Here is a 24,378-nt window from a genome sequence, read left to right as displayed (position 1 = left end):
ATGTACTTACATTCCACCACTGATTTTATGTTACTTTATACTTCTACTCCACTACATATATTTAAGAAGGGAATGTTATATTTATCTGACAGCTATAGTTACCAATTACATTTCAATTTAAGAATTTACATTAAAGATACATTTATAAAATACAATACATTGTTAAAAATTACGACGGTGGTTCCCAACCTTTTCTCAACATCTCACAGTAACAATGCTAACATGCTGATGTTAGCAGGTGTAAAGTTCACTATGTTCATCAATCTTGTAGCATAATAACATTTGCCAAGCATCAAGTTTTTTTTAACTGTCTATCAGAAGTCTTACAGTGTTAAATCGAGTATTCTTTAAAACTAGCTTCACCTCGACTAGCTGCAACAGTAAAAACTACTGACACATTGATGCATCTGTATTACAAATCTAATAATATATTACATAATGACACATCAGTGTATTACTTTTTGATAAAGTACATTTAGCTGATAATACTTCTGTACTTTTAATTTAATTAAAGTGGGATTTTGAATGCAGGACTTTTGACTTGTAATGGAGTATTTTTTATACATTGTTGTATACGTACTTTTACTTTAGTAAAGCATCTGATTTCTTCCTCCACCACTGTTGTCCTGCTCCTCAGAGAGTTCAGCAGTGGTGGAAGAAGTACTTTCATCTTTTACTTGAGTAAAAGTAGCAATACCACAGTGTAAAAAAAAACTCTCTTACAAGTTAAAGTCCTGCATTCAAAAAACGAAAAGTACAAAAGTATTAGCATCAAAATATACTTAAAGTATCAAAAGTAAAAGTACTCATTATGCAGAATGGCCTATTTCAGAATAATGTTTATTATATTATTGGATTATAATTATTGATGCATTAATACATACATTCCTCTAATGTTGCAGCTGGTAAAGGTGGAACAAATTTTAATTACTTTATATACTGCTGGGTAGCTTGTGAATTTCCTCTGGGGATCAATAAAGTCTTATGTTATCTTAATCTATATTAATACATCATAATTTATTTGTTGATTACATTTTGTATCATTCATCGGAATCTGCAAAGTATTAACTAAAGGTATATACTGTATGTAGTAAATGATAATGTAGTGAAGTGAAAATTACAATATTTCCCTCTGAAATGTGGTGGAGTCGATGTATAAAGTAGCAGAAAAAGGAAATACTCAAATACAAGTACCTCAAAATTGTACTTAAGTACAGTACTTGAATAAATGTACTTAGTTACTTTCCACCACTGCTCCTGTGGCCCTTCGGATAAAACTCCCGAGCAGACTTCAAGGAATTCCAGTTTGCTGTGCTGAGGCCTGACACTTGTTTTCTCAGGGCTTGTGTTTCGATGTACTCCGCGTGGGAAACACTTACATTCCACACCCACTTGTTGACCTCCCTGAACTCTCTGTGCTGATTCCTCTGCGTTACCTTGGCCGTGGGGAGAGGATGTCCACCGAGCTCACAGGGAGGAGGAACATATGTAAGGGGAACCTCTCATTCAGCAGAAATAAACTGATGACACATTTGAGTGGGTGTCATCTGTTTTCATTAATTTATTCACATCTAACGCTGCTTGAGTATGTTGTAGATACTGAAGGAAGTCAGGTCATTCTGGATCATTATTGACATTTATATATAGTAATCTTAATTTCTTTAACACCTCATGGCCTGTACTTGCATTTAAATCAGCCGTGTCAAGTGCTGCATGTCAAAAGCCATTTTAATCCCACTCAAAACTCCCACTTAACACAAAGCCTAGATGAAAGCAAACACGTACAACAGGAAAATTAAGTTTAACAGCAGCTCTCACAATGACAGAAAAATGTGATTCTTATCTAAAGTTTCTTCAGGTCATGAGCTCTCTGTTTAAAGACACACGTTTCTGTCCTGAGTCACTCTGCACCGTGTGAGGATCTCCTGTGAGCAATGACCATCTCCGTATGAGGGTTAGGGGTAAAGGGTCACTGATAGTATGAAAACTTCTCTGTGTGGCTCTTTGGTATCATAAAAATCTTCTCACGCAGCAATGATTAGTTTATGAGTAACAGCAGAATCTCAACTGATTGTAGACCCTGTGTAATCTCCATAGGTTGAATGAGTGGTCATAAAGTGTAACTTCATGCAGTTTTTGTCGCTACAGAGATGGAGGATATGAGGCTTACCAAATGAAGTGAAGTCATGGGTTCAATTTCATTCACTGAACTAAGCCAGGGTACATGTCACATATTAAAGAGCTACTCCAGTGATTTAGTCTTGCACTTCCATAAGGTTGGGGGATTTTGAAGAGAGAGATTAAAAAAGGAATGGTCCAAATTAATGCAGGAGTGGCCTTTTATCCTGACTTTTAGTCCCTAGTTTGGGTTGAGCTCTAAAAACTCTGGATCCTACGATTCCCATAATGCAACTCAATAGCATCCATGGCATCCAGAGGCATCCATGTCTGCTTGGTGTTTTAGGCACTTTAGTATCATTGAGTGCCAAGTGGAGTGCTGCTTTATAAATGTAGGGTGGCAGCATCGTCTGTAAACTCCAGACCAAATTGTTAAAATGCCTTTTTGTAAGGCATTGCATCCCTTTCAACTATCAACTGCTATGCAGCTGTGTAGGAGGGACGAATTAGGAGGACAATACCTAAAGACAAATTCAACTTTATGTAGAATAGCTAATAATAAAAGTTCTCATGACTTTCCATACACTTAATTCACACAGATTTTTTCTTTACTGTGCTCAACAAGCTGCTTCCTACAACTCCACATCAAAGCCCCTTCTCATCCTCCCCATGCCAGCTCTGCTCCCTCGTAAATCTAAATTAGATTCAGATTTTCATGAGATATTTGTGCTGTTGAGGTACAAGTGAACGTTTAACAAAAGGTTTCATGCAATTTTATTGACTTTATTGTGATTTAATTGTTATCACTTCAATGTATTAACTGTAGTAGCAAGCAGCATAGTGACATAAATGCCACAAAAATATAATGTATCAATGAGCCGAATAAAATTCCTTCCTTGGATACGTACTGTAAAAACAAAACAGGCTTGTTTTTCTCAATGTGTAATGAATTAATTCCATTCAATAGCATGACGACAGAAAAACTGGACCCTTTCCTGTGAACGCAGCAACTGTATGTTAATTAGCGGTAGTGCCCACATGGGGGCAGGTAGCCTAATAAATCTGAGCTGAAAGCATCCTTTAGAGAGTGATTACGCAATTACTGCTGACATGTCCTTAATTTCAAACTACAGAAAGATGATTTTCTGTGCTGACCTTTACTCACAAATTCAATTTGTAAAGCAAAGCTCTCAAGGAGTATGTCCACCCAAAGCAACCATTCATTGTCAAGATATCGACGTTATGCAGGTGTCTCCTCGTGTTGTCTTTTGTCTGAACTTATTTAAGGGCTTGTGTCGATTTTACCTCTTTGCTTTTTTAAAGAGGCTTAATTTTGTTTCAGAACATTTCCATGACAGGAGCAGTTTAACTCTTTTTTTCTTAGCCTCTAAGGCGTGTGCCAGATGCCCTCTTTTCTTCGTGGGGGCCCTCATATTCAAATCACAGCAGCTGGGAAGTGCTTTGGTAAGAGGCAAAGGAGTGGGCAGAGACTGGGGGAGTTTTTAAAGATGTAATGGGGGTGGGGGTGTGCATTTGTTTGGCCGGTGTATAATCTGGCACACGTCTATAACAGAGAAACCCCAGGGCTCCCTGTCGTTGATCCACATAGGCAGTGTGAGGCTTGCAGGCTGGGGGTTTGCCTGGTCTTTGAGGCCTTTTACTCTGGGTGTGAAGGCATAGGCAGTGGAGAGAGAGAGAGGCACTGTGGGTAGGCGGGGGTGTCATGTGGCTCAAGAGACAGCAGGTTGTCTGCCCATAGGCAGTGATGCTGCAGCAGGGGCCGTTGCCGGGGAGCACACATGTCACTCTGTGAGGCTGACATTATTTTCTTCTCCATTTGGATAATAGATTCTGCCTGCATTCACTGCCAAGATGTGATTTTACACAGTATGCTCCCACATATGCTGACCCTGGCATTTCAAATTAGCTTGCAGTGAGAATGTTGTTTTATTAAAGTCATATGGAGGCTGCAATACTGTGCTCATATAAATTGGGCTGCAGCAAACATCAGCTTCCTGGCACTTTTTTTTTGTTTTTGGCATTTTTGCCTTTATTATATTGTTGACAATAGTGAGTGACATGAAACATGGAAACAAAAGGTCATAAAGATCACATAGTATGCGTCTTAGACCATTGGAACACCAGGACACCATCTTCTGAGTCATTTTATTAGTCCACTATGTCCTCTGTGGGAACACCACTCTCCACATACTTTTGGTCTAGGGCTGTTTTTCATGACTTACCCTAGACCCCTTAGTTTCAATTCAGGGAAATCTTAATACTACAGAATATAATAATAATTCAGACAGCAGCGTGCTTCCAACTTTATGGCAACAGTTTGATGAAGACCCTTTCTTGTTTGAACATGACAATGCCCCGGTGCACAAAGCCAGGTCCATAAAGAAATGGTTTTCTTTAAGGACTTTGGTTTGGAAAAACTTGACTGGCCTGCACAGAGCCCTGACCTCACCCCTATCCAACACCTTTGGGATGAACTAGAACACTGAAAGCGCCTCAGGCTGTATCGCCCAACATCAGTGGCCGACCTCACTAATGCTCTTGTTGCTGAATGGGAACGAATCCTTTCAGTCAGGTTCCAAAATCTTGTGTTATATTACCTCCCACTATTTTGGAATGAGATATTCAGCAATCTCAAATGGGTGTAATGTTTGGGTGTCCATATACTTGTAGCTATGCAGTGTACATCCTGCAGGAACAAATGTGAATAATGTTTAAATACAGTTGTTGTGAGTGTAGTTCAGGGTAAAACGTGGCTTGAAGAGAACATCTTCATCCACACACCATTTATACTGCCAACTGTCACACAGAAAAGAGAAGTTCCTCTTTTAAAGATAAATAAATCATATCGCTCTCAAAGGATTGTTAAACAAACTCTGTTCTGGCAGTAAGCTGAAAATTCCACCGAGAGGGAAAGTACAACTGTCCCTTTATCATGCACAGTCTGTCGGGAGGCCGCTTTGTCATTACTCATGGATCTGCGTTGCTCAGGGCTCTCATGCTGACTGAGTCTCTCCCCAGAGGTCTAAGGCAACCCCGGAGGGTCAGGAGATGGGACGCAGGGTACGCTGCAACTGAACGCACTTGTCACTGTGGATCGTCCTCACAGAGATGGCTCAGGGTAACAAGAGCAGGAGAACACTCAGATTTAACCCAATGTGCAATTTAGTAGCCACACTATACCCCATTTATGAGTTTACAGCTCTTACTAAGAGTATTTGCTATTTAGATTTTTAACCACTCAAACAAAGGGCACATCATACATTTTTGGCATCAAATACAATGAAATATAAACGTTAGAGAGATATAATTCCTCCCGAAATGTCATAAGCTGCACCTTTTGGTTGTAAACTGATAGAGTGAGAGGCCTAGTTTAACATTACCATTACTCTGGTGCCAGCACTTATCATGTGAGATGCAACTGTTTCCAGCTAGCCGCAGATGTCACATCTGTACTGAATCAAAGGGTAATTTCACACAAAATCACACAAAAAACCATACTTTCTCACGCGCTTTTAGTGGTTTCAAGGCATGCAGAGTTGCAGTTTTATGTATCATGGTTTTGAGATATTTGATGTGCCAGGTCCCCTGATGTGCCGTCACTGGGGGTGTCCTTGAGTAGCAGGAGTTGTATTTGATTCAGGGGCCAAAGCTGGACACAGGCACTGGAAAATATCAGTAATCATAGATATTTATTGCATTAGAGTTAGCTGTTTTTAAGCCATTTTGAGGGCAAGCAGTACTTCTGGAAGTCATTCTGTATTGGGGAAGAATTTTATGCAGGGGAAACAGCATGGGGGTGTAATGTAGTGCAGTCCCGTATCCATCATCTGTCTGTCTATTATCCAAGATAATACATGTGGCCTATACAAGGCTCAGGTGGTTGTCTGTGCTCAGAGAAAGACAAAGAGAGACTTGCAAGGCAGTCATTGTTTTCTTAACAGAAATGATGCAAGATCAACACCCTGTGGTCGAATGGAGAATCACCACACTCACTTTCCTCCTTGAAATATGATGGAAAAAAATTTTTTTTTGCATTTTTGTTATTTTTTTTCTAAACAGAGAACAGAAGCATTTATTATTCCTATTTTAGTAAAAGGAGCCTCACACTAGGGCCGAGTAGATGTCAACAAACTGCTTTCTCCTGACTGGTGGGAATGAGAAAAAAAGCACAATACATGGATTAGGTGGATATGCAGTTTGTGGGTTTTTATTATGAATCACTACAGAGATGTACAGCACAAACATAAATCCACTGCTGGGCTTGTCAGTAAATGGTCACAGCTTTAATAAAACCTGAATATGGTGAAAACAGGAGGAAAACACTGTAAGTTTGGAAAACCTTCTGCCCAAGAGGTAGCTATTGATCGATTTGGGTTCGACTAGCTTTGTCTTCCTTATCAGGGTTATTTACAAACATTAAAAAATAGATTGATCCATTACATCCATTGTGGGGAAGTGGTTTCCTTTTGGATAATGGACTTTTTGAATAAGAGAAGTATCCAGGTAAAAGTAGGATCTGAAATGTATTTTTAAGTATGAGGTAGAAAATGGGACATCTCAGGGGAGTGTGATAAGTCCTTTACTATTCTGAACTATGATAAATGAGATTATGAAAATGTATCATTTAATTTCATCCACTTTTTGGAAAAGAGGGACATTTGGGTCATGTAGTTAAACGATTGCAAGAAGGAATAAATCAAGTTGAAATGTGGGGGAAGAAATGGGGATTTAAGTTTTCAGTTGAAAAACCAAAAGTAATGTTCTTCACAAGAAAGAAGATTAGAGAAAATACAGATTTTAAACTGTTTGGAAATAATTTAGAGACAGTTGAGACATTTAAATTTTTAGGAATATAGTTTGACTTGTGATGAGATGCCTTGTAGGATTGGGGAGCCAATATTTCATCCTTGAAATATCCAGGCCCGGGCTCTCAGATTATGTATAAGAGCAGTAACAACTTCACCTGTGTGTACCCTACAAGTCGAGACAGGAGAAATGACAAAATGACAAAACAGCTCCTAGTCAACTATTGGATGAATTTGAGAGGTCATGGAGATAGTCACCCAAACAAAAAAGTGCCACAGGTCTGCTGGGAAAGAGAGAGAACACCAAAATCAAGTTTTGGCTGGACAGGAGACGCAGCAGAGACTTGGGAGTATACTAACTGTGATGTGGCCTATAATCCCTGTGTGGTTACCAGAAAATCTGTTGGTAGATTTGGAATGACAATAAAATAATATATAAATAATAATAACAATAAATGTGCAGATTTAGTGAGTGAGTTTTATAGTTAGAAGAAATGTAAATATACAGACTATGTGAGGGTTTTTACCGATGGATCAAAGGATCCAATAACAGATAGAACCTGTTTTATCAGAGTTTAAAATGCAAACAAACATTTTCTAACAGTCTACATTTCTAAAGTGTGTATACTGTTGAGTTGTAAGCCATTTTGATAGCTTTAGAATGGATTGAACAAATCAAACCAAACTAAGTTAGTATAGTAAGAGTACGAGTATAAGTGCAAAGATTTTACTCGTTCTGCAGAAAAGCAGTTCCTGTGACTTGTTAATACTGATGCATACATATGTAATCAGAATTGTACTGCTGTAGTTGGTTGAGGTGAAGCTAGTTTGAACTACTTTATACACAATTAGATAGTTCAGTCCAGTGGTTCCCAATCTGGGGCTCGGACCCCTCTAAAGTGCCACATGAGATGATTAATGGGGCAGGAAAGAAGAAAAAAAACTGCATTCTGCTATACAAGTTTGTCTTAATTTCTTTGGACTTTTTTCTAATATTTGCTTTTTTTGTGAAATATTGGATGATTTTACCTTTTTGGACTAAAAACATCCAAGTCGTTTGGAGGGGAAATTGCTCTTTGGTGGAGCTGCTAACAAGTCGTAGACATTTGAAACAAAACCAGGGGCCCCAACTAGACACTGCTTTTCTCTAAGGGGTCACAAGCCAAATAGGCTGGGAACCACTGGTTTAATCTTTAACAATGCATTGTATTTTAAACCCTTATCATATGCTGTTTTATGTAAAATATTAATCTGAAAAGTAGCCTAATTAGTAACTACAGCTGTGAAATAAATGTATGGAGTAAACAGTACAATATTGCCCTCTATAATGTAGTGGAGTAGAAGCATCAACTTGCAGAAAATGGAAAGTAAAGTAACAAATATTGTTCTAAAAATATATATTATAAAATTGTACTTAAGTACAGCACTTAAGTTAGTGTACTTAATTAGTTACTTTCCACCTCTCGGAAATATATATCAGAGAGAAACGACTTGACGGAAGAAATAAAACGATTAGAGCTACCAGAAGCAGGATTATGGTGGAAGCGGACAAGGCACAGGATGAACAGGAACAGGAACAGGATGAGAAGGACTGATGGGTGAAATCGAGAAATCTGGCAAACCGGACACCGTAGGAGTTAATCTTCTCCAGAAGATGGCAGTAATGCAACACTAAGGATGCTAGCTGCCGTTAAACCTCAAAGAAGAAGAAGAAGAAGAAGAAGAAAACATCTATTCTGGTATTAGTTTTGTTAAAATATTGTCATATGGACCGCCTGGCATCTTTTGGAAGTAGGTGTCGATACTATTATATAGTAAAATGTAACCGCTGCAGCTTTACACTAAACATCCCGCTCCTTTCTCAAGTTATCTCTGGTTAGCCACATTAGCTCCACTCCAGCTAGCATTGCTTTGCTAACGCTAGCATGTAGCTAGCTTATAGTTACATCTATGCATATTTGTCAGCCTTTGAATATATGTTGTTGCTAAAAACAGCCTGTCGTATGGTATTCTTGTTGGTTAACATTCAGACACGTTCTGCCATAAACCTGAGATAGTTAAACCTAACGTTAATTTAGCTTTTGTAAGCAGCGTTAGCATAGCTAGCATTCAGGCTATGGTTTGTTTACAGTCAAACGTTAGCATTTGCCGGCTTTAACTTCAGGCTGCTTTGAGAGGCCACTGTTCCAATAGCCTTGTCTAGTTTGTAAGCGACCAGTTTGCATACTGAATTAACTAGCTAGCTAATGTTAATGATAGTTTATCCTGTAGCTAACCTATTAGTGAGTAAACAATAACCATGAGTTTGTCCATCTCAGATGATCCTTTTGATAAGCCACCATGCAGAGGTTGCTCATCTTATCTAACTGAGCCATACATCAAGTGTGCAGAATGTGGACCCTCACCTTTTCTACTCTGCCTCCAGGTTAGTACGTGACAAATATACACAAATGTTATTAGAGCTCTTGTTTATTCCCAAACGACTCAGTCTGACTGAAATTAATGAAACAAATGTTTTTTTATTTCAGTGTTTCACTAGAGGATTTGAATACAAGAAGCATGAGAGTGATCACAAATATGAAATCATGGTAAGTAAAATAAAAATTGAGTGCATGCATGTAGTCTCAAACACACACAGAAACCCACCACACATTCACCATTTATCCACACTCTTAATACAGACATCAGACTTCCCCGTCCTGGAGCCTGGGTGGACGGCGCAGGAAGAGATGGCCTTGTTGGAAGCAGTCATGGACTGTGGCTTTGGAAACTGGTGAGTGCTTTCTCAGTTTGTTTATAGCTGCGACCTGTAGCTTGTAAGTCAATATCTTGGTCAGAGTCCCAGACTCTAGCCGTGCACAGTCTTAACCTGCCGCTCCGAGCGCCCAAGTCCTCTCACACGAGTGAAAATGCTGACAACGCCAAATTGTAGTGGTAATTTCTTCGGAATAAAGAAACACTCAAGGCAACCACTTGTCTTTCTGTAGGTTTACTTCAAGCGTCTGCAGACGGACTCACAGCAGCAAAAACATACATCAGTATAATCTGCTCTGAATGAGTACAGAGGGAAAGGAGCATCAGTTATTTATCCAGTCTTCAGGGTCAGGCTCCTCAGCCCGGGGAGGAGAGTGTCCCTGAAGTCTGGACATAACAGTCAATAGCATGTTTTGTAGTTCCATCTCATCATTTTCAATGTACTGTTCTCATCACGCAGTCCAAACAATCATACACAGATCGAGTATTGACGCCAAACAATTATGTATAGCATCTGTATGCTATCATATCAGAGAGTCCGTTTGTTCTTGCAATTACAATGGTCTCAAAAATAAAAACTAATTTAATTTTCATCAAAGTGTTGATGCCTTGATGAAGGCTTGTTGGAGCTTAAATATGTCTTAAAAATCCACATGTTTGCTTGGATTTTCTGTTCCTCCCTCATTTATTTTCAGTTTTTCATTTTTATCAGACTCCAATTTGCAGAGCAACTGTGGTCATTTTTGGAGGTCACTGGATATGCAGACTGGGAGATTTTTAAGACTGATCCAGTATATTATTTTTTTATTTGACATAATGTTGATAAATACAGTTGAAATATTTCATCACCCAACCACTTGCATGACATCATGTAAGCTGGTGAAAGTTGCCACAGCTCTTCACCACTGCGCTCCTGAACTACTACTTTTTTCTCACAAGTGAAATGTAAAATATTTGACTTATAGACCTAAATGTGACTTTTCTAGTTTGTGTGCTTCTTAAGGCTGAGAAATATTAATGATAATGTCTTGGGACATGAGAATTTTGGGACATAATAAATGAAGAAGGTGAAAAAATCCTAACTGGTTGCTGTTTATTGTGGCATGATGAATTCTGTACTATTTTCATCATGAAATTGGTCTTTGAACAAAAGCTGTTTAAGTACTATAACTGTGCAGTGCATGATATGCTTTTGATCAAAACAAGTATTTAGTGGGCATAATTCCATTCTTGGAAACCTTGAGTGAAAGGCCTTTCATGTTATTATTTAAATGACTAAGATATGTTAAGACGAACAACCACAGGGTACTGTACTATGTGATGTCTCAAGAGTATTTACAACCCGGTGGATTTATTCATATACTGTGGCAAACTTTCTTTGAGCTATTGTTGTAGTCTAACAATTTTTATTCGTGCCATTTTTCTCCTGCAGGCAGGATGTGGCATATCAGATGCGCACTAAAACCAAAGAGGAATGTGAGAGCCATTATATGAAGAATTTCATCAATAACCCGCTCTTCTCCTCCACCTTGCTCAGTCTTCGGAAAACAAAGGACTCTCGCTTTGCAGAGGGCGCTATTCCTTTCAAACGTCAGTATCCACATTATCTGCCTCCTTCTTTTTTTTTTTTACTTCACTAATGTTACAGGAAGAATAAGACACACAAAAAATTAAGTTATTAATGTTATTCTGTACTCACATCTCCATACAAGTTTAGGAACAGGCAGCATTTAATATTAGTTGGTTTAGTTATGTGTTGCGACCTTCCTGCCACAAGCTCTGTCTGCTATTAATATTATATGTATTCAGATAAAGTTTTGAAAATGATAGTAGCATTGATTATGGGCCTCCAGAGCAGTAAGTAATTAAGTTACTTTATTTATATAGCACCTTTCAAGAGCAGAAATGTCACAAAAGGCAACCGACATAAACACAGACACTAAAATAGAAATAAATTAAAAAAGACAAAGGTAAGTCCAAACAGGTGCTTTTTCAAAGGTGTCCACAGATCTGAAGTCCAAAGGGAGAGAGTTCCAAAGTTGTGGAGCCACAACCTTTAAAGCACAGTGTCCTTTAGTTTTAATCCTAATGCGGAACAACCAACAAACCCTGATCAGAGGACCTTAGGGACCTGCTGGTAATATAAGGCTGCAGTTGATCTCTAATGTAGGCAGGTGCCTGACCGTGGACCGCAGAGTAGTGGTCTGTAAGTGATCACAAGAACCTTGAATTGAATTCTGAATTTGATGGGGAGCCAATGAAGACCTTTTGGAGGACCTGGTCAAAAGCTCGGCAGCAGCATTTTGGACCAAAGGTTAAAATAGCAGCAAGATGAAAGATTTGCATAAAAAACCCTGAAGTGAAATGTGTCTTTAAGCCTGAAAGCTACTGGCCAGTTGGACAGAAGCAGTTGGTGAGTCAGGAACTTGTCTCATTTCCTAGCAGGCTTCAGGTCTCCATCTGTCGCAGTGTTTGACAAACATTTCACCATCATGTTCTCACGCAGCAGTTGGCAAACTCAAGACAGACAGAGAAACTCGTTACATTTCTGATATTTCTTAGGCTTTAAGTATTAGAAACCCAAATCTTGGAATAAGTTTGCAGGTGGTGCATTTCTTGTTTTCATGCACAATACAAAGAAAATGTGTTGTATGCTCAAATTTCAGTGTGTATGTACTGTATTTCTCTGATATTACAGCCACTGATGATCCCCCTCGGCCCACATTTGACTCTGTGCTGTCTCGAGATATGGCTGGATACATGCCTGCCAGAGCAGACTTCATGGAGGTGAGGGGTTGCATGTGTCCTGTACTTAATCATCAGTGTGCTAACATGCCTGTCAACATGAATTAACAATTGAAATGGCCACTAGATGGTATAATATTAAATATTATTAAACAGTGTATCATGCCCTAATTGTTGTCTTACAGCGAGTGACTCATCCCATCGTTTGCTTTTACTCATAAATTGTTTGCGAATATGAACACTTATCTGGGATCATTGCTTGTCCTGCTAGGAGTTCGACAACTATGCAGAATGGGATTTGAAAGACATCGACTTTGTGGATGATGACTCAGACATCCTACGTGGTGGGTAGAATCTCAATAGACAGTTTTATTAATTTATTTTCATTGACAAATAGCAGATAATAGTGTGAATTACTCTTAATTTTGTCATGTGCATTTGTTTCAGCACTCAAGCTTTCAGTTGTTGATATATATCATTCAAGATTAAAGGAGAGACAGCGAAGGAAAAAGTAAGTCCTTTTTTTAATTCACTAAAAGATGGATAGTGCGCATGCGCCAACGTGCATGCTGCCTGTTGCCGTAGCCACTTTGTACTTTACACTTATTTAAATTTTATACTTATGCCCACTTTGTACTTAATTTATCTGACCTGTATTATAATGTATTATATTCTTTGCTTAGTACTTCTATTCCTGTGTGCACTGACATGATAGTGAGCAGCTGTAACAAAAGGGTTTCCCATCGGGGTTCAATAAAGTATTTCTGATTCTGAAACAGTATTTTATTCAGCATCATGTAATGACCCCTGTCTGTCAGTAGATGGCATTATAAGCTTCTATATTGACCTTTTGGAGCCTCATTTCCCACTGGTACTTTATGCTTTCAGGTTGAATAAACAAATTTCCTACTGAATTAAAATGTACAAGGCAAACAATTTTAAACCCCTTGTCTGTATCTTCTTAATATTAATGAATTCATTATGCTAATATATTTATAATAGTCCTGGGAGACTGGGATTGTTACAGAGTCAGCAGCGTGAGTATAATTGCATATTTAAGCCTTTTTTCAGGCTCTCATTACAAGCCGAAAGGAGTCATTCAGGTGCAACTTACAAGCTGTGGGAACCTCTATTCAAACTTAGAATATTTTTGGAAATGGGGAAAATATGTCTGTCTCCTGGTGAACACTGTGCATGCCAAACTGTTTGACATTTTGCCCAGTTTAATGCTGGCAGAGACAGCGTCCACACTGAAGGACACTTTGTAAAATGTTTTAAAGCCCATACAATATGTATGTTGCACATTTTGTGCATTTGGATTTCACAAAAAAGTAATGACTGACTATAAGACTCAAATCCAAAACACATTTCAACTTTAACTTAGAAATGCACCAGTAGTGACTTTATCTTTTTTGCTCTAATGCACATTTGACTTTAGAGCTGTAACAATTTGTTGATTTAGCAATTAGTCGATCAGCAACTATTTTCATAATCAACTAATTGTTTGTCGTTTTGCAAAGAAAAATGCCAAATATTTCCTAGTTCCAGCTTCTCGTCTGTGAGGATTTGCTGCTTCTTTGTCTTTATGTGATAGTATACACTCAGTTGCCAGTTTATTAATTACACCTAGCTAAATACAGCAGTCCTGCAATAAATCCTACCTTCTTGAAGGTTAAATTGTTGAGTTTATTGACAGGTGTTGATTTAACTCTATGGTCATTTTTGAGGTTGTAGTTTTTGGTGCAGTTGAACTGTATTGTGTTCCACTGACAGGTGTATCTATTATTTTGTCCACCACATTTATATCAATGAGGGTAGACTTAAGAAACATAAGAAATAGAAACACCATCAGTACATCACAATGAACATCAGTATAACACAATACATTTCAACAGCACCACAAACTACAGCCTCCAAAATGACAGTAAAGTTGAATAAACACTTTCAACAAAAACTGAACATTATAACTTCATGAAGGTAGGATTTATTGCAGGACTGTTGTATTTGACTGATATTGGTTTAGCTAGGTGTACCTAATAAACTGGCAACTAGTGTACTTAATTAGCGTGAGTTTTGGACTGTTGGTCAAACAAAACAAGCAGTTCGAATATGTCACCTTGGGCTTTTGTGATCAACATTTTTTCAGTATTTTCTGACATTTTATAAACTAAACGATTAATCGATGGATCAAGAAAATATATGGTTAGTTGCAGCCCTATTTGCCTTGTTAATTTTCTTTAAAGTAAAGAATTTGCATTTGATAACCGTACCTCTTTTTGAAGGTGTAAGTCAGTTGGTGCGCTTTCTAAAGAATCTCCTCCACCTTCAGCCTGTTAACTGTCATTCTTTTACATACACAGTTAATCTTTGCTGTATTGCATCCATCACTAAATCAACTTTAACGAGTTTGTGCTCCCTGAGCACGGAGGAATGGCATGTCAGGCTGGGGAGGCATGTGTGTTTTCTAGTTCCCTCCTCTTTCCATGATCCTTAACTTGTAGCTTGTCAGAGAGGCTGCCAGGCTCGTGACACAGGCCGAGACCCTGAGCCCTGACCCCTAAACCTCACCATTACAGACCTTTTCAAGCAATTTCACTTTAGTCTCAAACCCAATTATTGAACAAATTTCACCTAGCTGTTGTGTACAAGACACATGAATACATGCCTTAATGACTTTATACTGTACCAGCCAAGATAATTGCATATGAGTAAATAGTTTCATTTTGCAGAGACACAGCAATCAGAGTAATAATTTGCATTGTAATAAATCTACATCTCCATTTCTATCAGGGTTATCCGAGACCATGGACTGATCAACCTGCGGAAATTCCAGAGTAAGTCCTCTTGTGAAACTCACACGGGCTCGGCTGTGACAGTATTCATAGCTACTCAGGGAGGCATGTGATATCTACCAGCCAAATCGCTGCTGAGGGTTTCTATGGATGCATGCAAACAACTCAGATTTAATAACCACCGTTAACCTCTGTGGCCCCTCGGGTAGCTGAAGTGTGGCAACTGACAGAGCTCGTATTTATGATCAAGGCTGCGAATAGTCTACAGGGGCTGTGTGCCGTAGCATAATTGCTTCACTGTGAATAGATCCCCATGTGATGAGCACCGCTGCCATAATGATTGAAATGCGGAGGGGCTTCATTTATTGATCCACCTGTCACAGGTTGAATTTCAGCAAGCTCAGTAATGTAATTCTTTGCATCTCTTGGGTTTTTTCATTAGAGGTCAGATAGACTGTGAGGGCCTGCTATGAATGGATTTATCCAATTAAACCCTCTTTTTTTAAAAACTACATCCGACCACCCAGCCCATCCTTATATCTCCACGTGTTGCTCTGTGAAATTGGCTGTGGTTTGGGAGTTGAAGAGTTCTCCCTTCATGTTTTATTTATGTATCCTCCAGCCTCCAGTTAGCCTCCCTTTTTCCCTCCACTCCCTTATCTCCCCAGTCTTTCAAGACAAAAGGGAACTCAGAGTAGCTGTAGAGCTGCAAACTGGTTGTCATGGAGACTGTCAAAGATTGTGTGTCTCTACGGTGTGTGTGTGTGTGTGTGTGTGTGTGTGTGTGTGTGTGTGTGTGTGTGTGTGTGTGTGTGTGTGTCACATGCAATAATGGAAGCAGTATCTGAGCCCGGGAGGCTCACAGTATCATGTCTCAGTAACTGCTGGAGGCAGACTGACCAGCGTTGTTGTTTTAGAGCAGCAGTCTGTCTGAAGTCCTGTAAGGGCTTGTTACATTAAATGATTAAAGTCTGTGTCTTCATGCTGTTGCTTTTGTTTGCAGTCAGTGTTTGTGTACTAGTTACCACATAGAAGTCCAGTGGTGATGTGTCCGTAGTGATGTGGACAACATTGTTCTGTTGGTCCACTGTTTTGTTCAGAGCATGACTTCATGTGTTTAGCCTGAGATGGCAGCTGCTAATTAGAGCGTTCACACACACACACACACACACACACACACACACACACACACACACACACACACACACACACAACCAATCCTCTCATACTCTCACAACAGCTTTCCTGTCTGGCTTTGACACTTGTCTGTTACTCAGCAACACGGGCAATGCTTTGAGACGAACACAACAAGCTCTTCAGAGTGTGTATGCATGTAGAGTGAGTTAAGTGGTGGTGAAGACACATCGGTGGAGTGTTACTGTGACCAATCTCAGGGAGGGGGGATGCTTTTTGATGCAGCAAGGTTGTTGGATCTGATGGTTTAATGAATTAGTAAAAGGAAAATAATCTAAAAACAAAACTAAATGTAGAACACTGATTAACACTTAAAATAACTTGTAAAACATTGATGATTACATGTCAAGTCACAGAGCAGTGTTTTTTAGAGATGCCATTCTGTACCACTGTTCAAGAATTGTCCAGTAAGAAATCAGATTTTTCGAAACAGACTTCATTCACCAAGTACGTGTTTACTATGAATTTAGTTTGGTGCAGGTGTCAGTCTTAAAACTTAAAATGTCTCGTCACTACAACCTCCCTGTGCCCGATCATCCCCCATAAAATCAAAGGCAGAATCAAAGTTGTTAGCAGTTTTTTAGATCTTATCAGCTGTATCAACATTTATCTGGTGAGTTACCCAAACTACATAAAGAACTGTTGGCTACCTAGTAAAAGTGCATTGCAAACCAGTGTCTGTACGTTTGCTCAAAGATGGTTCGTTACAGAGGAGAAACCCCTCTAGGGATGGTGATGTCGATCTGTCGGTCGGTCAGTCCACCACTTTGTTCCAGACTGAAATAACTCAACAACTACTGGATGGATTGTCATGAAATGTGGTACACACATTCATGTTCCCCTCAGAATGAATTGTAATCATTTTGGTGATAGCTTGTACCTTAACATTACCTCTAGTGCCATCAGGTCAAATTTACATTTTGTCCAATACTTTGGTCCAATTAAAACTAATGACATTCTCATCAGCCTCAGCTGCACTATGTGTTTTGTGCTAATTAGCAAATGTTAGCTTCCTAACACGCTCAACTAAAAAGCTATACATGTTGAAAATTACACCTGCTTATCATCATAAACTGCTATGCCTAAGTATAGCCTCACAGAGCCGCTAGCATGGCTGTAGACTCTTAGTCTTGTTAAAATGTTAGCAAGGATTTTGTGTTTTGCTGTTCAAAAATACCAACAGAGTGATGAGTCTGTCGGTCGATAAAGAATCTTACATTAGCTGACCGGTGCATTGTAATCTGGCCCTTTAGCAGTCGAGGGCTGACTGACATCTAAAGCTAGCAGATAGCAAATAATAGGTAGCTTAAATACTGCAAAAACAAGAGATACAGCTGAGTTTACAGAGTAAGGTTCTGTTTAATATGTTAACTGTACAGGGCATGGTGTGCAAAGATACCAGCAGTTGAGTGCAGTGTAAAAAGTGGTTTGAATAAAATGTTCAGATCCATACAATCCATTCTCTAACAGCAGACCAGAACAGCAGCCTCAAGAGGTCATAACGCAGTGAAGCCACAGAATGACTGTGATAATAGATACCAGTAATATTTACATGCCTATAAACCCAGTGTTGATTCAGAGCCACATGTTAACGGCTGTTGTGGAAATCAGTTAAACAGAAGGAAACTAAATGACTGCACTTCTCCTCGGATGAACTAAAAATCAAACTATTGATGTGTAAAAGTATCTTAGGGGGTGGATTTTTCTTTCATATTTCTGTGTTATATTTGTTTGTATCTACTGCCTACTCACTTCTCTCCCCTCTCGCTCTCTTTCAGTGCTGGAGCGATGCTACCCAAAGGAGGTGCAGGAGCTGTATGATGTCATGAGACGATTTGCCAGAGTAGTTGGACCGATTGAACATGACAAATTCATCGAAAGTCACGCACGTTAGTATTTGGCTGAGTACATATGGATAGGCTCTGAGAATGTGTGCCACAGTCACAAACGCAGAGAATTGATTTAACCAATTCTTGCCCAACTGCTTCAACATTGCTAGATGATCGTGGCCTCAAAGGATGTTATTTTTAAGTTTTGTGGGAGGGTAATGTCAGACTACCCCTTTTTTTTTTTTTTTTTTTTTTTTTTTTAAGAGATTCCCAGTATATTTGCATGTACAAATGGGTGACAAATTAAAAGAAAAACCAACATGAAGTGTCTTAGTAAGGTTTTGGTCCACTATGAGCCTCCAGAACAACTTCAATGCTCCTTCACATAGATTCTCTAAGTTTCTACAACCCTACTGCTGGGACCTATTTCCAAAAAACATATTTCCCTTTTTGGAGTTTCGAGTGCGGTTTCCTAACAAGTTGCTCCAAAAACTTCCATCGGTGTTTAGTTGGGTTTAAATCTGGTGAATGTGAACGCCATAGCTTTTGATTCACAAAATGTTTCATCTTTACCAAACCGTTCAGTGAGCCTTCACCCTGTATTGTAACATCTGCATTCATTATATTTGTTTACTCAGTTATTTGGGTTTTTCCTTAAAGTATTAGTTTGGCATTTTGCGAAATACTCATTTGTTTTCTGGTGGAGAGTTAGATGAGAAGATTGAATATAAAGGTTCAGTCAGCAGCCGGTTAGCTTAGCTTAGCATAAAGACTGGCTAAGGTCTGTTCTGTAACAGTAACAAAATTAGGTTTAGAGGTGCTTGTAGGCTATCGACAATTCGCTGTTGTGTGTTTTTTATGGATTCTCATGTGCTGGACTATTTCTTGGCTCTGAGCAGCAAACAGTTGCTTATTTACACATCCAATTATGGAGCAACATTATCATTCGTTTCATCATATCATTTAGTCGTGTGTCTGGTCCAATGACCAATGTATGTCCAATATTAACTCTTTTATAGCTCTGTTTTTGGTCTCTACTAACTCCAAAGAGAAATATTTGGCTCTTTAGCTGCTAAATGCTCCACTATGTTCACCAGCTAGTCGCTAACTTTGTCTGTCTGCCGTTTGGTGCTGCTGCGGCCGGACACAACGCTATGAGAGCGGTGAGAGTGAACCAAAACAGTAAAGTTGTGGGCCAGACAGCTAAACAATGAAACTGAAACTCTCTATAATGCTCCGTAAAGCAGAGGGAAGCTGCAGATTCTGGTGATAATGCTTCCAGTCTTTATGCTAAGCTAAGCTAACTGGCTGCTGACTGTAGCTTCATATTTAATAGACATGAGAGAGGTATCAATCCTCTCATCTAATGCTCCGCCAGCAAGTGAATAAAATGTCAAACTTTTCCTTTAAATTTGTCTCTATTTGTCAACAACATGCATGCACACTGTACATGTATGAATCGATATTGATGGTTTGGAATTTGTATGAACTCCTTATGAAACTAGAAAATGTTTATTCATTGTGTTGAATGAAGTGTTGTGACAGGTGAGACTTGAGCTTCGGTTGTGTAAGACAGAGTTCAGGTAACTCTTATTGTAACAGTATGTACAGATTTGCCTTCATCTCCTTTTCCTTCCAGTGGAGTTTGAGCTGAGAAGAGAGATCTGCAGGCTGCAGGAGTACAGAAAAGCAGGGATCAAGTCTTTCTGCAGTGAGTCTAGTTTGACCTTTTCACTCCTCTGTTCAACAAAACTTTATTTTAAAGTTGCATGCGTAAGCAGGGAAAATGTATTTCTATTCAGATTTGAGCTATACTGAAGTCTTTATTTCAAGTTTGGCTTCACATTGTTTTAATTATTTTTTGCAGCTGCAGCACAGTGTATCAGGTCTTTGGATCATTTTTTGGAATTACAATGTTGGCTAGTTTGTTGATGCATGGCACACAAAGGAATATTTTATTGAATTGCTGTATCAGCTACTCTTGGAATGATATCAGAGAATTGCTGGCAGAATTAATAAAAGACTTGAATATTCCCTTTACATAATTAATTATTTGTAAATTAAGCCTTACTTATTCATTAAAAACACTGTTGTCTCAGGTGCCAACTGCATTGGCAAAAAAAACATTGTTGTCTCACCCGAAAACTGCCCATCATCACTTTCAGAGTATTAGTCACTACCCTGAACCCAGACTACAATTGACGCAACATACTTAAAAAATGTATTCCTGTGATTTCTCTGTTGACCTCTCTGTGTAACTACTCTCAGGTGCCAAGGTGTATGAGCGGGTGAAGCGTATGCGGGAGGACGAACGGAGGAAGAGGACCATGTTGTGTGACGTGCTGCAGTACATCCAGGACGGCAGAGCCTGCCAGCAGTGGCTCAGCAAACAGGCTGCAATGTGAGACTCCAAACTTCCTGCTTGTTACCCAGTGTGTAATAGAAGGGCTGGTGAAGTCGTGCTGCCCGGAGACGCTGACCTCTCTGCCCCAGGCGTGCTGAGATGAAGAGAGCAGACGTTTATGTTACAGTGCATCGCACTTCAACTGCAGTCTCTTTGGTATTTTTAGTCTTTTTAATGTGCCGCTGCTCTTGTTTGATCATCGAAGGCCTATTCTTTGGGTGCTATCCAAGTTCTTATAATTATTCTACCTTAAAAAAATCTTGACTGCAATGATTCATCTTTTTTGGATGATGATCCTGGAGCGAGAATAGCGAACAAAGCCCAGAAATGCTGTGTGTACGTGGGACGTGTGTGTGTGTGTATAAATAAATAAGCTTGTAGAGATACTAACACTTTTCTTTCTGATTACAGAGATGCTGGCATCACTCCAGCCGTCACAACAATCACAGTGTCGGGTACGAAGCTTCTCTCCACCTTTTCCTCTGAACTCCCTCCTCTCTGTCATCTTGGCATGGCCCCAGGCACAGTCACATTAACGCTCCTCCATAAATACACTCGAAAAATAGGCCCCCTACATACATATTTATCTTGCTGTTTTCCCCTTTCAAATTAGCTGCCTTTCCTTAACCTCTAGAGCACAAATGGGACGCACACTCCCACACGGCTATATTTACACAATTTGCACAGCATAAATATTTGTTCCTCTGTCTCTTCCAAGCAAAGGAATTAACAGCATGTTGTCAGCCTGCTATTATGTTATCTGAAGTGTAAACCAACACTGGGGTGCTGCATGTCAGTTTGACTGTTGTTGAATATGTGCTCCACAGCAACAGGTAGGCGGAGCGCCCCTCCTCTCAACCTGACTGGGCTGCCGGGGACAGAGAAACTCAACGAGCGGGAGAAAGAGGTACAGCTCGTTCTTATCTGTGGGGTCATACAGAAATCCCTCAGTATGCTTTAAACAAAATAAGTTGTCTGATGTGGCGCCCTGCTACGTCTAAAAGCAACACTGTTTATACCTGTTCCTGATGGCCACAATTGAAGGCGAGGCTAAAAACTTGCTGTCATAGCCTCCTCCTGCCTGCATCACACTGCCTCCCTAATATCCCTCCACAATCAGTGGGCGAGATTTACTGCTTCAGACACATCCATCTACCAAACAGGTGCATAAGGCTAGAGCCAAAGTTTGTGCGCCATTTTAGTAAAAGTTTGCGAGGTGCATCTCTCTCTTTATCCCATATGCATTTAAGGGAGGGTCATGCACATAACAGGTGGAGACATGTTAATAGAGGTGTTTTATGTATTCTGCTGGTTTCACTAAGGTCACAGAATTTACTTCAGTCAGTTTTGCATGGAAAATTCCCACCTCTGAAAGGTATTTGGTCATAAACCAAAGTATTTGGCAAATTATAATTTTGACCTGATGATGGTGCTAGAGGAAAAGTCAGAGGATCACCAAAGTCAGTAGGATTCGTCCTCTGGGGACCATGAATATCAATACAAAATTTCATGGCAATCCATCCAATAGTTGTTGAGATATTTTAGTCTGAAACAAAGTGGTGGCATGCCTAAAAAGTAATATAACTAACTTAGTAAATCACACACAGATTGCTGTCAGTGGAACCCACAGTGTATTTTGCATTGTTTTTGTAGTCTTGAGACACTGAATCGTTGACTTAGTTATAACAGCGCACACTTTCAGACAGTCACTCCTCAAAAGGCATTCATGGTGCGTCAGTTAGTTGTGCACATGAAAAGTAATGGAAGTAGTTGATATAAATGAATGAAATGAATGAAGAGCTTGGGACACTTCTATACACCTGGCCAACTGCTGCACAAAGTGGGCTTGATTGTCAGATTGTTTGTTTCAGAAAGTTGCAGAAATTGGTGGACGCAACCTCCTATTCTAACAGGGTTTCAGACAGTCAGATGATCTGACAAGCACTTAGTTTGAAGCATACTGAGGCCCTAAATAAGGACATTGTATATGTTTTTAAATGCCAATGTCCCTTTCGAACCCTTGTATTTGTTTTGTGCTTGTAGTTATGCCAGGTGGTGCGGCTGGTGCCAGGGGCCTACCTGGAATATAAGCAGGCCTTGCTGAATGAGTGCAGACGGCAGGGGGGGCTGCGGCTGGCACAGGCCCGAGCACTGATCAAGATCGACGTTAACAAGACGCGCAAAATCTATGATTTCCTAATCAAGGAGGGCTACATCACTAAGGCCTAGGAGCATTTGATTTGACCACAGAAGAGATTGGATTGTGGTTAGTGGTTCGTTTTTTTCTAATCTTGTAACATCGTAAGTCTGTGTTTTGTAAGAGGTTCAGATTGTTGCTGCTCCTTTGAAATTTTGTAACATTTGTAAAGTCTGGTAGTGTTTTTGAGTCTAAAATGTATTAAATTGGCAAATGTCTTTGTATAATTCTCTGTCAGAAGAACAGGGGCTCATATTAAAATGAGGATGTATTTATTTCTCCTGTCATAAAATGTTTATGAAAAAACAATTTAGTGTGTATGTTGATATTTTTACTTACACTGAATTGGACTGAAATGTTTGGTAACCCTTTATTTTACAGGTCCCACAGTCTCCCGTAATTTACTTGAAATGAACTGATATGTAACTGTAAATTCGTGGAAAAATTTGTGGAAAGAACGCTGTAATTTTGCACTTATTATAAGGGAAATGGAGACAGTGTTCATCTGGTACCCTTCTAATTCATTAATTCCAATTAATTAATACTGTAACCAGAGAATCTTTTAGTGACTGGTCAGCTGAACATGCAAAAATGTGAAATTTGTCTACAGGCAAACATACAATTCACCATATAGAGGATAAAGTTTCCAATAATTAATTCATATTTACTGGAGTTTAAATGGAACAGTTCTTTGAAGAAACTTCTCCTGAAAATCTTTTATAACTACTTATAAACTTAACTAATTCAACCTAATAACTGAAACGTCTTTCTCTCTTTTTTCCCCCTGTAATTAAGTTACAGACCTATAAAATAAAGTTATTTAAATGTTTTTAAGGCAGACTTGGCTTGAACAGCATCTTGCAAAACCACACAAATGATCTCAGTGTAACTAATAAGAGCAAGCAGGAGAGTCAATGGATATGAATCAGTCTTCATCAGTCACCAGACAAACAACTTTATGAACTCACAATATATTGATCCTCTGTAGCTCTAACGACAGCTTTAAACTCAATAACAAGAAGCAAACTTGTGTTTTTCTCTATGAAGTAAATTATCATTGATTCCCATCTATGAATGACCACTACATGTTTCCACATGATGGATAATATAGAGGGACATTCAGAGACAAAAAAATTGAGCCTGATCAGTGCTGAGCTGACATTTTTGAACGATGCGCCACAGTGACACAGTCAGTCAGTAGCATCAGTAACTCAATCTTTTCTGTCTCCATCTGTGGACGTGTGGGAGTCGGTGTGACGTGGGAGAAGGTGACGAGTCTAACACAGGGAGGAGGCCACTGGCCTCTGACGGGCTTATCTGAGCAGAGAGCAGCCGCCGCATCAACCTCAGCTAACAGCATGATTATAATGGCAGATTCAACCTTTGATGATAAGGACGAGACAAACTAAAATACTGAAATGCAGGGACTGGAGCTGGATTTAAGAGGATGTGAAAGAAGAAATTCAGATGAGTTTTTTTTCCCGCCTCCATGTGTCTTATCAAATAAAGGTTCCACAAC

General features: G+C 39.4%; 1 protein-coding gene across 2 annotated transcripts; it reads left to right on the top strand.

The window, feature by feature from the left end:
* The first annotated feature begins 8,534 nt into the window (after positions 1–8,534).
* tada2a (transcriptional adaptor 2A) lies at positions 8,535–23,168 on the top strand. 2 transcript variants are annotated; one of them, XM_044203077.1, is made up of 15 exons: positions 8,535–8,683; positions 9,263–9,369; positions 9,473–9,532; positions 9,626–9,717; positions 11,131–11,288; positions 12,397–12,485; positions 12,715–12,787; positions 12,891–12,954; positions 15,234–15,277; positions 18,208–18,318; positions 19,898–19,969; positions 20,527–20,659; positions 21,074–21,117; positions 21,490–21,569; positions 22,706–23,168. In XM_044203077.1, the coding sequence occupies exons 3-15, from the start codon at positions 9,530–9,532 to the stop codon at positions 22,889–22,891; spliced, it is 1,149 nt and encodes a 382-aa protein (XP_044059012.1). In that variant the 5' UTR covers positions 8,535–8,683; positions 9,263–9,369; positions 9,473–9,529; the 3' UTR covers positions 22,892–23,168. The 2 variants fall into 2 exon arrangements, with proteins under 2 accessions (XP_044059012.1, XP_044059010.1); XM_044203075.1 differs by having other exon boundaries at positions 8,580–8,735.
* Positions 23,169–24,378: the final 1,210 nt, after the last annotated feature.

The sequence above is a fragment of the Siniperca chuatsi genome, linkage group LG7 (assembly GCF_020085105.1).
Source record: "Siniperca chuatsi isolate FFG_IHB_CAS linkage group LG7, ASM2008510v1, whole genome shotgun sequence".
In the NCBI taxonomy this organism is placed as follows: domain Eukaryota; kingdom Metazoa; phylum Chordata; class Actinopteri; order Centrarchiformes; family Sinipercidae; genus Siniperca; species Siniperca chuatsi.
The sequence above is the reverse complement of the archived record's forward strand: the minus strand, read 5'-3'. Positions and strand labels throughout refer to the sequence as shown.